We start from the raw sequence: 15822 nt of genomic DNA, 5'->3' as shown, positions 1-15822 counted from the left end.
GTGTTTCTTTTTTTGTTTTTTTGTTTGCTTTTTTGACAGGGTCTTGCTATATAGCCCAGGCTGGCCTTGAACTCGCAGCAATCCTCCTGCCTCAGCCTCGAGTGCTGGGATTGCAGGTGTGCACCACGATGCCCAGCTCGATGGTTTCTGATGCTGAGGACTTGTTGGGTAGCTGTTAAGGTGCCAGAGCTGATACATGAGTAACAGGGCCCTTTTCAGCAGAACCGGTTAGGACCTGATGCAGGGCTTACCAATTGGGGCTGATAGATGTGGGCTTTTTCAAGGCTGAAGATACAAGTCTTAACCACAGAGGAACTTAGTTTCCCAAAAAGAAAATGAGTCCTGGCAGCTATGGCATGCACTATGTGCATTTACAGTAGCTGTTTTGTGTACTGTAGTGTCAACACTTTAAAACTGGATGTTTTACATCCACAAGCGCTCGGGAGTCTTCTCGTTAAGGTGTGTGTAATTTTGAGTCCAGCCAGTTTTCTGCTAACTAGAGTGCAGCTTGCTTCACAGCAGTGAGGTGCTGTGTGGATTCCTTGCGTAAATCCTCATGCTGCCACGCTAACCGGCTGTCCAGCCAACCCTGCCCACTAACGGGGGTTGTGTTTATAAGGGCTCCCGAGAACAAGTTACTAGTGTTCTAGTTAGCGCAGCTTTTCCTCGCGTTGTGGTTGGTCTCATAATCAGGTTTTCTTCTCTACTAAGAGGAAACAACAGCTTGTTCTCTCCCGGAGTTAGCGGGAACGTGGAGGGGGGCTCACGCTGCTCCCCGCTTGGACCTCTGCCAACTAAGATGGCCTTGGGCTCCGTCCCACCTGGTGATTGTCCTGGGAAAATCCCTTTTATGGAGACAGGCTTCCAAGTGATTTTAAAATTTATCCTACTGAGTTCTTGTTTTAAGGTCAGTCAGTTATGTATGCTGACTAAATTTACTTATAAACTTGTTTGTCAAAACAAACCAAACCAAAAACCTTTTTAGGTGGTCTTCCGGCTGCCTCCTTCAGGGCCAGGGCGCAGGCTCCTTCGAGTCCAGTCCAGTCCTCCCTTCTGCTGCCACACGGGCATGTGGAGCCCTGTGCCCCAGGGCTGCGTCTCACTCTCCCCTCTGGGGCTGCCTGGCGAGGACGCCACGTGGGCAGGGACCCGGGCCCTTCCCCACTGGCTTCTCAGTGCTCCCAGGGTGAGGCAGCCTAGAGCCTCTCCCTCAGGCTAATCGCTGTGTGGCCAGGCCCGGCCACTTCTGGTGCTGTGGAGAAGTGTGGGCAGGCCACAGTGGGCAGTGTTTGGGGCCCTCCAGACAGCACAGTGGGGCGGGCCCTGGAGTCAGTCATGGGGCTCTCGGGCCGAGGCCCCTAAAGCAGCACAGCAGGGTCCGGGCAGCAGGCACTAAAGTCAGGGCAGAAATGCGGGGGCCTGGGGCTCCACACACACTCAGCAGACTTCAGGCCGCATCAGAAAGTCAGCCAAGTTGGCTCCAGCATCATTTATTATGAAACAAAGACAATCGATGTATAAAAGGTCCCTGACAGCCCCGGGTATACCTGCAGTGGCCGGCAGCACTCAAAGGCCCTCCCTTGGGTGCTGGCTATGGAAGGGGTCAGATTCGGAGGTCCCCGGCCAGAAGGGCGCTATACCGGGCAGGGGTGAGGGGCAGGTAGGCACCCGCAGTCTGGTCCAGGACGTAGAGCGGGTCACACAGTGTGCTCGGGTCAAAGCCCTCGCTTGCCATCCGAACCTTCTGCTGTTTGAAGGTCTCAGTGGTGGCCAAAGACTCCTGGGGAGAGGGAGGAGGTGGAAAGAGCTGAAGGAAGAGAGCATCTGTCCAGTCAGTTTGGGTGAGTTGCTTACATTTCACTAAGGGGCAAATCTGGGGCAAGGGGGCCTTCGGTGAGGCATGCGGGAGGTGCAGGGAAGAGAAGGCGCCAGGCCAGAGGAGGGAGCCAGGAAAGGAGGCAGGAGAAGCACATCTGGGGAAGAACTACTCTGGCCCTCCCCAGGACACGCTATTCGGGTGGTCCTCGTGGAGTGGGGGTACAAGGGCTCAGGGCAGACAGTCACCTGAAGCCGTAGGAACCGAGGCCGTGCATAGGGCGGCAAGTTCTCAAACACGTGGGCGTAGAGCTGCCCGAGATCCAAAGCGTGCGGCGGACGCAGAACCAAGGCTGCCATTCCAGCCCTGCCTTCGTGTCCTGGCAAGCGTGGGGCGCTGTGAGCTGCTCTGGCGGCACCAGGAGGCCTCGCTTTGTGTGCCCCAGCGCTACCAATGGGGTGGTGGGCTGCACACCTCCCCACTTCCGCGCTTAGTCACCTGGCACAGGAACTCCGTAGATGTTCACCTCCTGAAGAAAGTCCAGGGCTTCGAGGATCTCTGCCACCTCAGTTGTGGCCACATTCTCCCCCTTCCACCTGTCGGAGAGCAGAGGGCTGAAACCAGGAGCCAGGGGCCAGGGCCTGCGAGCCTGCTGGGAGCAGCTGAGGTCGGGGAGGGGAGTAACCGCGCATGAAGACAGAGACGGAGAGTTCGGAGGACCCGGAGGGCTGAGCAGGAGGCAGACGAGGGAGTGGAAGTCAGGTCTGGCTCGGAGACCACGTGTCCAGGAAAAAGAACCAGACAGTTCGGGGCGATACCTGAAGGTGTCCCCCGTCCGGTCATGGAAGCGCAGGAAGCCTTGGTCATCGCAGACCAGCAGGTCCCCCGTGTTGAAGAACACGTCCCCAGGCCGGAAGACGTCCTGCAGGAGCTTCCCCCGGGCCAGCTCCGGGCCCCCCGCGTAGCCCAGGAACGGGGACTGCTGGCTCACGGGGGCCACCAGCAGCCCTGGCTCACCTGGCAGAGCCCCTGCGGTCAGGAAGGGCTGCCCGCCTCCCCCGGCCTACTGCATAGTTCCAACGCTCCTTCGCCAGCTCGCTCACCCCTCCCCACTGCCCACTGCACTGAGCACAAACCTGGGGATGCGGCCACGCAGCGCCCCTGGACATCCCGAACTGGCTCCCCGGTGGCGGCGTCATAGCGGATCAAAGAGAAGGGGAAGAGGTGCTGGGGGCGGGGCCAGCCTGGGTCACTGCGGCTGCCACCGCCCACCCCCACCAGCACCCACTGCTCTGCGGGCTCCTCCCGCTGCGCTCACCCTGTACAGCCAGGAAGCGCGCCCCACGGCCCCCCGCTGCCGGGTGTAGTTGAAGGTGGCCACGTTGCCCTCAGTCAGGCCATAGGTCTCCAGCACCTGCAGGGGCCCAAAGCGCCGCACGAAACGCTCCCAGGTATCAGGGCGCAGCCCGCTGCCCACTGCCAGCCGGATCTTGTGGCCTCGTTCCGCCTGGTTCTGCATGGTAGGCGGGGCGCGACCTGAGGCGCCAGCTCCCCAAAGCGCGGCCCGTGACGCGAGCCCTTCGTCCACACTGGCAGAGGGGCCCGCCTCCCCCTCCCCACCCATGGCCCTACCCGGCCGTCAGCTGCCCACGCACCGGGGGCTGGTTGACCAGGAACCGGCACAGCTCGCCGATGTACTGGAACACTGTCACCCTGTGCTGCTGGCAGTCCTCCCAGAACTGGCCGGCGGAGAACTTGGGCTTCAGTACCACCGTGGCCCCTGCGAAGGGGAAGGGAAGGGAAAGGCACGGGGTGCTCCACCGCCTCCTCAGCCGCGCCTTCACTGCACGCGGCTCCCTGGGAAGGGCCTGCCGAAGAGCTGCCCCTGCCAAGGCCACGCCGGCCCTCCTTCCACACCCGGGCCTCAATACTCCGTCCCTCTGCTGGGGCCCTCGAGTCCCCTTTCCTCCCTGACTCTTCCTGGAACGACACGACCCTCCCTCCTTCTGGAGTTGTGACTGGTGTGGTCCCTCTGGTTGCCTGGGTAACGCTTCCCTGCACCAGGAGCTCCTAGGGTAGCCCTGCTTCCTCCTTCCTCTGGACCCTCCACCCCGAAGGACTCAGGGCTCGGGACACCCCAGAGAGGCAGCCCTTGCTGGAGGAGGCAGGGCGGGGAGACTGACCGATGCCCAAGCATCCCACGATGCCCAGCAGGGAGCCGGACATGTGGTAGAGGGGGAGGGCGAGGTAGATCACGTCTTCCGGGCGGACGCCACACAGCTGGTAGAAGCCCTGGCACTGCAGCACCTTCAGATGACTGATCCGAGCGGCCTTGGGGAGGCCTGCGGGGCGGCGGGAGGTTAGGGTCGGGACGTCTGGGCGCGACGCCCGGCGGCGCAGCCTGCTGGGCGTCCCACGGGGAGGCTGAGGACGGGCCAGGCTGGTCCGGGAAGCAGGCGGGTATGGGGAGGGGGAGGAGGAGCGCGGGGAGGGGAGAGGCGTCGCGGGCCTGGCACCCTCCCTGGGGCATCTGGATGGGCGGCCCGGGAGCCGCTGGGCGAGGCCCGCACCCGTGGTGCCGGAGGTGAAGATGTACAGGCACGTGTCCATCACGCTGCGGGGGGCGGAGAGGCAACCCGGCACCGGCTCCTCCGCTTCGGCCGCCGCCTCGGCCAGCACGTCGTGGATTCCAGCCTCGGGGGTTTCAAGCCCTGCAGCCCACAGGTGGAGCCCCAAGGCCCTCAGGGCCGGCAGGTCTGGCTCCAGCGATTCCAGGAACTCTGGAGGGTTGGAAAAGCACAGCTCCGCGGCTCTGCACGCCGCTGCCCTAGCCTCGAGCCCCTCCGCGCCAGGGCGGTTGGCGGTGACCGGCATGGCCACCCCATCCCAGCCCGGAAACCCGGGGAAACCGGGCTCAACTCCTCGACTGGGCCGCCGCCGCCCTGCACTTACCTGGCGCCAGCACCAGCGCGCGCGCGCCGCAGCTTCGGAGGCAGTGGAGCAGGGCGCCCCGGCGCAGGGCGGTGGGCACGAAGGCCGCGCGCAGGCCGGCCTTGGCCAGCCCGAACCAGAGCCATAGGAACTCCGGGCTGGAGGGGAGGAGCAGCGCCACAGTCGCCCCGGGTGCGAGCGGGGCCGCCGCTGCGCCTCCGGCCGCCCCGCCGCCGCCGCCACGCTCCGCAGGCCCCGCGCGCCAGCCCCGCGCACGCAGGAAGGCGCGCGCCGCCCGGTTACTCGCGCGCTCCGCCTCCGCGTAGCTGAAGCGCCGTTTGCCGTGGACGAGGAAGGTACGCGCGGGGCGCTGCCGAGCCAGCTGTGCCAGGCGCCAGGCCAGGCTGCAGCCACCCTCGGGACCCTGTGGGTCGGCGGCCGCCGCGGCCAGCGCGCGCGCTCGCAGAGCCCTTTTGCAGCGCATGGCGCGCACCACGAAGGCCAAATCCGCCGCGAACCAGCGCAGCTGCGGCCAGAGGCGCAGCCTCAGCAGCAGCAAGGGGAGCAGCAAGAGCGCAGACAACAGGAGCAGGGCAGCCATCGCCGCCTCCGCTCGCCCCCAGCCTCCTCCGGAAAGGCGGCCCCCACCCGCGGCCTGGTCTCCGCCCCGCCCCGCCTGCTGTGCTGGTCGGGTCAGCCCGCCTTTTCAAGTCCCTCCTCCCGTGCTTCAGACTTGCAGTCCGAGACTCAGGGCGTTGGACTCCAACGCATCTCTCTCTCAGTAGCTTTTTCAGCCGTAATAGAGGGAGGGTTTCCAGAGAGATCTTCGTCCCTGGCCCTTTTTTTTTTTGGAGGGGAGGCCAGGGTCTTGGTATATAGCCCAGCCTGGCTTCGAACTCACAGCGATCCTCCTGCCTCAGCCTCTCGAGTGCTGGGATTACAGGCGTGCACCACCACACTGGGCCCTATTTGTTTCTGCAAGTCCCAGCTCCATAATCAAACGCATGCTCTCCCTCCAGCTGCCAGCAGCAGCAGCAGCAGCAGCAGCTCCCTCAAGGTATGGGCAGAGTTGAGTTGGGGAAAAGTGGCTGCCCAGATAGGCAGACTTCTGGAGGGGCCACATGGCAGAGGACCCTCCCTTTGAGCAAAGGGTCAGTAACTGGGGCAGCCAAAGAATGCTTTCCAGACTAGATTTAACTGAACAGAGGAAACAGGAAGCAGAGGAAGGAAAAAGAGGCCTGTGGTGGCTTAGACTTTCAAAGGGAGGAAGGAGAGGACAGCCCGGATTCTGGGGCGAGGCCAGCCTGCAGTGCAGCCCACCTTCACTCCCCAGAAGCCAGCGGGAGGCGCCCTCGGCCTGGCATCTGCACTTTCCCCAGGCAGACCCGCTCGTAGCCCCGCGCCTAGGGCGGTGAGCAGGCGCCTGACGGCTCCTAGGAGGACCGGACTGGGCCTCGGGGGCGGGGGCAGACAGTGCCAGCCTCCACGCACCTGTGGACAGGCCAGCGCCTGGCTCACAGCTCCTGGTAAGGACGGGTGGGCGGGCAAAGTCGCGCCCTGGGTAAAGGGGTCCGGGCGGGGACAAAGAGGGAGACACAGGCCACAAGCGGGCGCAGTGACGCTGTAGCCGTCTGTGCTGCACAGGGCAATGCGGGTAGCACTCTGGCACACAGACGTTCTGGCTTGTTTTATTTGTCATTTAAAACCAACTCTTAAAACGCGATTATCTCTGGGGAAAAAAAAAGGACCAGAAAAAATGAAAACGCCCAAACAGAACCAGGGAAACGAGGCCATTTCACAGTCCTGAGGCGCTTGCCCGGGACTCCCCGGACGCTGGCCCGGCTTCGGGCCATTTTGGGCCGCCCCCGCCTCCCTCTCAGGTCCCCCCTGAAGGCTGCGGCACCGACCGCGAGGGGGGGCTCGGAGCCAGCGGTTCTGCCCTCACCTTGGGCGTCCCGCCCCGTAGCCCTGGCTGAGCGGCTCCTGGGAGCCCGGGGCGGGCCCTGCGGTGAGGACCCCAGGGCGCGGTGGGGAGCGGCCGGACAGGAGGGGCCCCAGGAAGCAGCTCTTGAGCCGGGAGGGAGGGCGTCCCTGCACGTGCCGCCCGCCCGGGACCCCGACACCCCCCCCATCCCGGGCAGGAGGGCTGTGAGGCGGAGGGGGGGCGGGGGGCGGCGGCGGCCTCAGTCACTGTCAGAGCCCACCGCAGAGGACCCTTTCCGTTTGCGCTTGGTGGGCTTCGGCTTTGTGTCTTCCTCCTCCTGGAAGAGAGGGGAGAAGCAGGGGAAGTCGCCAGCCTGGACCTCAGCCGGCTGCACTGCCTCCCGCGCACTGCGGGCACCACTGCCGCTGCCCGGGCTTACGGAAGCGCTGCTGGAGCCCGACTCCTCCTCAGCGTTGGGGGGCTGGGCGGCACCCTTCCGGCTCCGAGGGCTGGACAGGGCCGCCTTCCTGCGGCTTTTCGGTGGCTTAGAGGAAGAGTCCTCGTACTCCTCGGCCAGGGAGAAGAGGTCGCTGAACCTGCAAGCAAGGACCCGCGGCGTGGGCGGCCTGCTGACCCCTTCTCCCTCCCTCCCAGCCCCAGCGGCTGCTCGCCCCGGCCGTCTCCCCAGCACTTCTCGGGGCTCAGGCAGGAGAAGCCTCACTTCATCTTGTGGGCTTCGTCGCAGCTGGCCTGGACGTGCTGCAGGGCCTGGAGGATCGGGGTCTGGTTGAAAACTGGAGGGGTGGGAAGGAAAAGCAGTGAGCCCGGGGCGCCCGGGGCGCCGCCCCGCCCCGCTTGGGGGCCCATCCAGGAGCCAGGCGCCAGGCCCACTGGGAGCCCCGCCAGAGCCGGCAGGGCAGGCGTACAGTTCTGCTTGGTGTTGCTCAGGTTGAGCCGCAGGCTGTCCAGGTGCTCCAGGATCTGCTCCAGGGTCAGCTGGGCCAGCTTGCTGCTGGAGCTCCGCAGGCTGAGGAGGCAGGAGAGGGGCTGATCGGGGAGCTGAGCGAGCGAGCCACCGTGCTCCCCCACCAGATGGCGCCACAGACCGCGCCGCGCAGCTCCGCCACCCAGGGCTGGGTCCAGGGGCCAGGCCCCACCTCTGCCTCTTCCGGGGGAGGCTGTTGTTCTTGATGAGCAGGGACTTGATGTGCTCAGCCAGCAGCTCGTCGTGCCTCAGGCACCAGTGCCGCAGGATGCTGGTGGTGAACTGGTCGTCGGGGTGGCACGGCCGGCTCAGCACCATCTTCACCATCTCCTCACTGGGCCTGGGGAGACGCGCGCCCTCAGACGCCCCGAGTCCCTCCCGCTGCAGCTTCCCGCGCTCAGCCTTCTCCCCTTCCCTTCGGGCAAGGAATGCCGGGTTCCCTGCCCTGCTGAAGCCAGGCGGCGAGCAGTGAGCCGCCTCCGTTCCCGGAGTGGAAGCTGTGCCCTTGTGCCGGGAAGGAGACCCGCGGGGCCCGGCCGCCCCCGGAGCCCGAGCCAGCCTGGCACCAGGCCCACGGGCGGCAGGAGAGGGCTGCGGCCCGCACTTCCCACGCGGCCTCCGGACTTCTGCTGCTCTAGGACACCGCACTGGTGTCTCCTCTCCGGCAGGGGCGGGCGGGAAAGGTGGAAGGCAGGCAGGAGGCGGGAAGGGAGACGGCTGCTGCCGTTTACTGCGGATGCTAAGGTGCCCGTGACGAGGGACCTGATGGCTCTCAGGCACTGTGCCCGCCCTCTGCTGGGCTGGGGCCGGACAGGAGTGACCCTGACTGACCCTGACTTCCGCCTCCCCACTACCTGGCTGTGCAGGAGCGTGGGGCGGGCGCGCTGGGCCTGGAGCTGCCGTGGCAGCAGCACACAGCCATGCCCGGCCCCCTTCCTCACCTCCGTGGGCAGCTCCTGGTGGGCAGGAGCAGCCAGAAGAAGCCCAGATGCCAGGGGAGCTGCGTGCTGCTAAGTCACTCTGGGTGAAGGGCAGAACAAGCAGACGCCAACGACAGGAGAAGGGAAGAAAGGGCCAGGGAGAGCGGGACACAAGGCCCCAGTGCGCCCCTCTCGGTGTGTGGACTCATGGCGAGGGCCGAGGGCCGGGGGTGGAACTCACTTCTCCCTTCGGAGCTGAAGCAGCAGGCAGGACAGGGCCTCTGGGTGCTCTGCGGGGGACGGGAGAGGCTGTCCAGGGGGCACCTCTCCCACCCCTGCCAAGCCCCTGGGAGAGCAAGCACAGCCTTGGACCGAGAGCCAGGGAGAGTCCCGGCCTGCGCCCCAGCCTAGCAGGTGGCTCAGCGCTGGCGGCGGGGCTCTTGGGCGGCCTGCTCTGCCTGCGGGTGTTGGGGACCCAGGCCCCAGTCGCCTCAGCTCCGCCCCGGCTGGACGCCCCGAGCTGCAGCTCTACTCACCCTTGTACTTGAGGTGCTGCAGGATAGGGATTATGGTCTCCAGGGGGATGTTGTGGGCCAGGAAGAGCTGCCAGGCACAATACTGCTCGAAGGTCTCCCAGTCCAGGCTCTGGACTGGGAGGAACAGAAGAAACCTCTCGTTCTCCTCTCCCGCATGCACATGCCCGACTTCAGCACAGCTGACCCACCGAGGGCGTGGCACCCCGGCAGGGACGGCACAGGGCTGGTGGCAGTGGCCCAGGCGTAGAGCCTCTCCCTCCCCACATGCTCCCTCCCTCCCAGGCCTCAAAGGGCTTCCACGTTCCCACTGGCCCCAAGGCTGGAGGGATGAGGGCAAAGCTTCCATTTTCCAGGACAAGCAGGACAGAGAACGGGCCCACGACCACACAGCGGGGTGGGTGGTGCTCTGCTCCACTTCCCAGGCCAGAACCAGCTTTCCTGTTACCAGAAAGCACACAGGGCTGCTCTCCCTGCCTCTCCTCTCCCAGGGACCCGAGAGGCCAGGCCACTTACTGAGTATGTTGAGGACCGAGTCCTTCCGAAACATGACCAGGTTCCCCATCATCACATGGCAGACCAGCTCCTGCAGCTATGGAGGGGCAGGGACACAGCAGACCTCTTAGCCCTAAAAGGGCCTGAGGCCAGCGAAAGGGGAAGGCTCAGCACACTACGAAAGCGGGTCTGAGGACGAAGGGGCTGCTGCAATAGCGACAGGTCTAACTGGGACCTACGGTCGCGTGCGGCAAAACGGCTATGAAAAGCTGCCAGCGCCTGGTGACAGAGGGCACCAGAGCCTGAGGAGCCAGGAGGGCCTGAGGAAGCTGGGCCCTGAATTGGGGTGGGCAGGGAAAGGCAGAGGCAAAAGCAAAAAGGAGGCTTTTCATTGCTTGGTTCCTCTCTGAGTGGAGACTGAGTGGATGGGAGAAGAAATGGGGTCCCAGTCCAGGCCTGAGATGGACCTGAGCAAAACTGCAATCTTTGGGGCCTCCGCATGGTGAAAGGTCAAGTGGAAATGATCCAATTGTTTCATTCTGAGGCCAGGGAAAGGTCAGCTGAGACCTAAAAACCGGCTACCTCAGCTGTCCCCGAGGAAGCAGGAGTGTCCGAAGACCATGGAGGACGAGGGAGGCTCACAGCATGAGCTGACCCCGCCTGCCTCCCTCCCCCTGGCTCACGTTCCCTTCCTGCCCCCAGGCCCTATGGTGCACCTGAGGGTGGCCAGGAGGTGGGGTCTGTGCAGTCTTTGCTCCTGTCCGCAGGCTGGAGAGAGAGCAGAGCCCCGACCCCTAGGCCTGTCTTCAAGTGTCTGGGATGACAAAGCTCAAGATTCACCTGTGCAGAGTCAATAACAGCCACGATCATGTTCAGCAGCTCCCCACTCCTCAGGGTTTCATCTGGAAACTAGACAGAAAAGGAGGAAAACCAGGGCAGGGACTCAGGGCTGAGCCTTCAGCTTCCACCACAAGCTCAGGGGCTGGCGGGGCTGGCAGGAGGGACCCCAAGCGAGTCCCTCCAGAGACCCAGCAGCTGTGGCGATGCTCATCCTGCCCTCATCACGGGCACCTGTGCACGCGCACATGGCATGCAGCAGAGGAGTGGGCTTCAGGGGGAGGCCGGAGTGGACGGCACTGGGTGACGGTCAGTTCTCTGTGGGAGTGTCACAGAGCACGACATCCCTGCAGCAGAGAAATCCACCCTTGGCGCCTCCCAGCCAAAGAAGGTGTGGAGAGCGTCTGGGGGTGGGCAGGCCCTCACCGCCCTCCCTCCACTCCTGGCGGGGTCAAAGCTATGCAGTCAGGGCCACACTCTCTTCCTGGGAACTTGTGGCAAAACTTCCTCCTCTGTCCCAGTTCCAAGAAAAGACTGCAGATGAAGCAGGGGAAACGAGAGTGTGTGTCACAGGGACCCTGGTCTTTGGAACTCTTCAGAGAATCGAGGCGGGTCCTGAGCCCACAGGGCCTCAGATGTCTGAACTTGGAGCTGGGCTGGGGGCCCAAAGCTGGGAGCTAGGTCCCAGCTAAGACCGCAATATAGCCGAAGGACAGGAGTTCTGGAACCTCAGCAAACCTTCAACCTTTAAGAGAAGAGGTGGTGGGCGGGGACGTAGCTCAGCCACACGGTGCCCGCCTTGCAAGCTGGGCAAAGGCGGGCAATCCTGTAATCCCATCCCAGGCCGAGGCAGGACTGCACGTTTAAACCCACCCTGAGCAACTCAGTGACTGAGTGAGACCCGGCCTCAATAAACAAGACAAAGGAAGAGGGCCCCGGGGATGCAGTCTGAAGGCCCTCGATTCAGCCCCAGTACCACAGAACGGAGGGGCGGGGGCCCTGTGCTACAGGAGGGAGTGAGTGGTCATGATGATGCCTGGGCTGTGCTCCGGCCGTGGGCAGTGAGTGCGAGGCACGGGAGGCACTGACCTCAGTGTAGATGGACGGTGTGAGGTGGCACAGCAGTCGAACGTCGTCCTCCTGGCAGGCCTTCATGTCCATCATCAGGCAGGTGTGCAGGTCCCCCAGCTGGGTGGCCTGGGCAAATGACTCGTACAGGTTCATCTTTCCCGCTGCGGCTTTGCTGCAAGAGCAGCAGGCCTGAGCCAGCGTGCCACGGTGCCAAGGGGCCACCGGCTGCTCTTCACACACCCTCCTGCCCTCCCACCCTCCTGCAGACCCCGAGCTGCTCCCGAAAGGGCTCCAGGGCCCAGGGCTAGGATACACCGTCTCCCTTCCCTCTCCAGCGCACTGGGGGAGAGCACAGCGCAGGCACTCGGCAGGCTGGAGGAAGCCCACTAGGGAGGTAAGGACTGCCGCCACACTCATATACCCTGCACATTAGCTCAGAAGGGCTCAGACCTACATGTGAGAACCAAAGCCATACAACTCTCCCAGAAGAAAACACTGGAGCAAGTCTTCTTGACATCAAAAGCATAAATGACAAAAGGAAAAACAGATGAACTTGACTTCATAAAAATGTAACTTTTTAAAGCCAGGTGTGGAGGTGCACACCTGTAATCCCAGCACTCGGGAGGCTGAGGCAGGAGGATCAAAGTTTGAGCTCAGTCTGGGCAACATAGTGACTTAGCAAGACCTTGTCTTGAAAGAAAAAATAAAAGTGAAATACATAAATAAACAAAAAAAAAGGGGCTCAAGGGTAGCTCAGCGTGAAACCCTGGGTTCAATTCCCAGCACACACGCATGCTTTAAAGACCAGCATCAAGTGTCGAGCCAGGCTGGTGATGGGCAGCGGTGGCTCGGGGCAGTGTCTGCTCGAACGCCCAGGTCCCGGGCTTCTTCTCCAGGGGGTTTCTCTGGGGTGACACCTGTGTAACTTTGTGAAGACACGAAAAACCACTGAACCACTTTTTGTTGTCTGAGACAGGATCTCATTTTATAGTCCAGACTGGCCTTAAACGCACTATGTAGCCCAGGCTGGCCTTGAACTCAAGGCAATTCTCCTGCCTCACCCTCCTGAGTGCTGGGATTACAGGTGTGAGCCACCATGCCTGGCAGAACCATACAATTCTTCGTACCAGAGATCGAACTCAGGTCCTTGCGCTTGTGCAGCAGGCAGTGAAACCACTGAGCTAAATCCCCAGCCCAGAATCGTACAATTTAAAAGGTCAATTTTATGAATTATACCTCAACAAAGCTGTTATTTAAAAAAACAAAAACTTGCTGGGCTTGGTGGTGATGCATGCCTATAATCCTAGCACTCTGGGAAGCTGAGGCAGGAGGACTTCAAGTTCAAGCCCACCCTGGACAATCCAGTGACTTAGTGAGAAACCCTGGCTCAAAAAGCATAGGTGAGGTGGTATGGAGGTAGCCCAGTGAAAAGGCCTGGGGTTCAGTCCGCAGTATCACAGCAGACAGACAGAGAGACAAGACACCCAGCATGCACAAGCTCCTGGGTTCAGTCCCTAGCACTGGAACAAATACATGGCAGGTGCTGGCGATGACAGCCAATGGTGAGAGTCAGTGTGCAAGAGGAGAGGCTCGCTCTCCAGGGTGCTTCCCGACACCTGGAGAGCCGCGGGCTCCTCACCCACCTGGCCCTCAGGTAATATAGCAGGTGGTAACCAATCTTGGGCTGCTTCTGATACAGCTCAGAGAGAAGGTCCAGGAGCAGAGAGAAGCTGCTATTGTCTTCCTGCATCTGGCACAGGTTCCTGGAGAAGCAGGGAGGACAGGAGTTCTCCGTGGCAGGCTCTCTGGCCACTGTATACCCCTGTTCTCTGGAAAGGGAGCCCTGTGATGACCTAGGACAGGGACTTGCACTGTCAGGGAGGGTGAAGGACACAGTAGCCTCTCCCAGTGCTGGGCGCTTACCGAAATATGAGGTAGAGAGGCTTCCCTACGGACTCCTCCAGGGACCTGCAAGTGGACAGTTACACATGAGCGCCCGGAGGGGAAGACGGTGGCAGCAGGTGGCTGGGGCAGCAGGGGGGTGGGGGTGGGTGGGGGGTGTTTGAGGTTGTCTGCCCGCCTGCATCTTTACAACCCCAAGGGCACATGCGCTGCTGTCCCAGAGAAATCAGCTCTTCAGGGAACCATGATCTGAAACTGTCCTTGCCACTGAAGGTGAGGCTCTTGCCCTGCAGGGAGAGCTCAAGCCAGAGTCCAGTCCCATCTGAAGCAGGGCTAGAGTGCTCGTCCCCCACCCCAGCAGAGGGCTCAGCAGACAAAAACCCTTGTTTCTGTGAATCAGTGCATATGAGAATCCAACACCAAGGGAACAGGCTATTTTCTCAAATCGGCAGCAAGGTGCCTCTTAGACTCAGGCTGTGAGAGTACACTTCCAGCTGCTAGACCCAGGGCTCAGGGAGGATGAGCCTTACTCCTCAGTAACCTCCTCAGGCAGCACCTCCCCACGGAAGTGGGCCTTGAAGAGCTCCTGCAGACAGGAAGCCAGGACAGACAGCTGCTCGGAGTCGAAGTCTTCCTGGGTGGTAAGAGGGGAGGAGCGGGCTGATCACCACCTGGACCCAAGCCTGCCCCACTGCACCCACTGCCCCAGGCCTCTGCGCTTCTCTGCTTCCCCTTGGGGATTAGCAAGCACCCTGTCCCCCATCAGGCGGGCTCATCTTGGGGAGGGACAGGAGCTCAGGGAGCTGGCTCTGCACCAGGCAGCTTGGGCTGCTTCCTCCCAGAGGGGCGGGACTCCTCCTCACCTCCAGGACTTGGTCCACGATCTCCTGCATGACCTCACACTGGGCCTCCGTATCACTGCAGCACAGAAGCAGGAGGAAACCCAGGGACATAAGTGACAGCAGAGGACACACATCTAGCGCAGTGCGCTGCCCTAACACTCAGGTGCACAGACAGCAAAGGAGCTCTGTGTAAAACCCCGGTGTGGGCGGGGGGCGCTGTAGGGAAGAAAATCTGCTGTTTTCTGGGCAGAGGTTTGAAGAACAGGGAAATCGCCATCCATCTTTCTGTGATTCTCAGAGGCTTGTCCCCAAAATCGAGGGAGCGGGAACCCAAGTGGTTAGGGAACAGGGCCAGTCACCCCCTGCCCACACCCCACATCCGTGTCTCGTCTCCCGCCAAGCCCTATGCTGCCACACCCCTGGGCACCAGGAGAGCCTGGGCTGGGCTCCGAGGTGGGGAGCAGGGCCTGCACCCACCTCCCCTTCTGCAGCTGGAGTACTTTGTCCCTCAGGGACTCGTCCAGCTGGTCTAGGTAGGGGGTGATATCAACTGGCTCCTCCACAACAGTCTCCTTGATGGGGTGGAAGCGAAACTCTCTCTTCTTTCCTGAAGACAGTGGTTGAGGACAGCAGTCAGCCTGCCCCGACGCCCGCCCGAGCTGCCCACCCCTCCTCAGCCTCCTGGGCAGGCACAGCTTGTTCAGTGCACACAGGCCCGGCCCGGCCCCACCAGCAGGCCGGAGGGAGCCTTCTCGCCCTCTTGCCCGTCTTAGGTGTGTGGCTCTGCAGCCTTGCGCCTCACCAGCAGCCCTGCTAACAAGCGAGCTGACCGGGCAGCTGCCCCTGTGACCGAGGCCTCCTGCTGCCTTCACCTTTGCTGTTGAGATCCTCCTCATCGTCACTGAAAGCTGCCTCTGCGTTGTCGTAGCAACCTTCCTCCTTATCGGACATGTGGTTGTCCATCTCCATGGAAACTGGCTCCTCCATTTTGACTTGGGAGTGAGGAGAGAGGCGCCAATTGTCTCCTGTGCCCTCCAGTGCCCCACGCCTCTGGGAGGGAGACTGGAGGCCAAACAAGAGGACACGGACGTGCCCTGAATGGAGCACTGACCCTGGGAGGATGGACCCCAACCTTCCGAGCCTCTGTGATGGGCTGGCGACGTTCCCGGGCAGGAAAAGCACGGGACACAAGAGACTGAGTACCCCAAGACTGCGGGCAGTGAGTGCCCTGTGCTCTTCAATTTAAAACCAAGCTGCAAAGCAATGCTTGGGTCAAGTCCTCATCCCAAAAGGAGACAGCGAGGGCGGGGGGACAGGGAGAGATGGTGGGAGATGCAGTCCAGAATCAGGAGCAAGATGTGAGGCCCCATGTGACAACCTCTCATCAGGGGCCAAGGTCAAGGGCTGCACAAGAAAGAAGAGGTGGGCAAAGTTAAAGTGTGACAAATCACCATGGTGAAAGCCTTCTACTTACTGAGGAGAGGTTAATAGGAGAAAAAAGTACATGAACAAGAAAGATGAGTGAGACGACAAGACTATACAAGAGAGGGAACCCAGGAATAAAAG

The 15822-nt window shown here is 62.1% G+C and overlaps 2 protein-coding genes across 7 annotated transcripts in view; both read right to left on the bottom strand.

Annotated features, from left to right (window-relative positions):
- Window positions 1-1474: 1474 nt before the first annotated feature.
- Slc27a3 (solute carrier family 27 member 3) lies at window positions 1475-6234 on the bottom strand. 2 transcript variants are annotated; one of them, XM_004871411.4, is made up of 10 exons: window positions 4769-5401; window positions 4387-4596; window positions 4000-4158; window positions 3472-3596; window positions 3135-3329; window positions 2953-3043; window positions 2635-2833; window positions 2315-2412; window positions 2065-2195; window positions 1475-1780 (listed from the first exon to the last, which is right to left on the bottom strand). In XM_004871411.4, the coding sequence occupies exons 1-10, from the start codon at window positions 5346-5348 to the stop codon at window positions 1604-1606; spliced, it is 1965 nt and encodes a 654-aa protein (XP_004871468.2). In that variant the 5' UTR covers window positions 5349-5401; the 3' UTR covers window positions 1475-1603. The 2 variants fall into 2 exon arrangements, with proteins under 2 accessions (XP_004871468.2, XP_021105187.2); XM_021249528.2 differs by having other exon boundaries at window positions 2315-2833; window positions 4769-6234.
- A 185-nt stretch (window positions 6235-6419) lies between these two features.
- The window catches only part of Ints3 (integrator complex subunit 3), a 38511-nt gene continuing 29108 nt past the window's right edge, over window positions 6420-15822 (bottom strand). For all 5 annotated transcript variants that reach the window (XM_004871421.4, XM_087203453.1, XM_087203452.1 and 2 more), the window contains 16 exons: window positions 15129-15248; window positions 14734-14863; window positions 14278-14332; window positions 13945-14048; window positions 13436-13480; window positions 13156-13275; window positions 11531-11684; window positions 10445-10513; window positions 9626-9701; window positions 9113-9226; window positions 8818-8866; window positions 7829-7996; window positions 7598-7698; window positions 7393-7465; window positions 7111-7267; window positions 6420-7008 (listed from right to left, as the gene is read on the bottom strand). In XM_004871421.4, the coding sequence (XP_004871478.1) occupies window positions 6931-7008; window positions 7111-7267; window positions 7393-7465; window positions 7598-7698; window positions 7829-7996; window positions 8818-8866; window positions 9113-9226; window positions 9626-9701; window positions 10445-10513; window positions 11531-11684; window positions 13156-13275; window positions 13436-13480; window positions 13945-14048; window positions 14278-14332; window positions 14734-14863; window positions 15129-15248 (1613 nt within the window). In that variant the 3' untranslated portion in view covers window positions 6420-6930. The remainder of the gene's footprint in view (window positions 7009-7110; window positions 7268-7392; window positions 7466-7597; window positions 7699-7828; window positions 7997-8817; window positions 8867-9112; window positions 9227-9625; window positions 9702-10444; window positions 10514-11530; window positions 11685-13155; window positions 13276-13435; window positions 13481-13944; window positions 14049-14277; window positions 14333-14733; window positions 14864-15128; window positions 15249-15822) is intronic.

The sequence above is a fragment of the Heterocephalus glaber genome, unplaced genomic scaffold (assembly GCF_053883595.1).
Source record: "Heterocephalus glaber isolate CG9 unplaced genomic scaffold, H.glaber_assembly_v1.0 deba00001795, whole genome shotgun sequence".
Lineage (NCBI taxonomy): Eukaryota > Metazoa > Chordata > Mammalia > Rodentia > Bathyergidae > Heterocephalus > Heterocephalus glaber.
The sequence above is the reverse complement of the archived record's forward strand: the minus strand, read 5'-3'. Positions and strand labels throughout refer to the sequence as shown.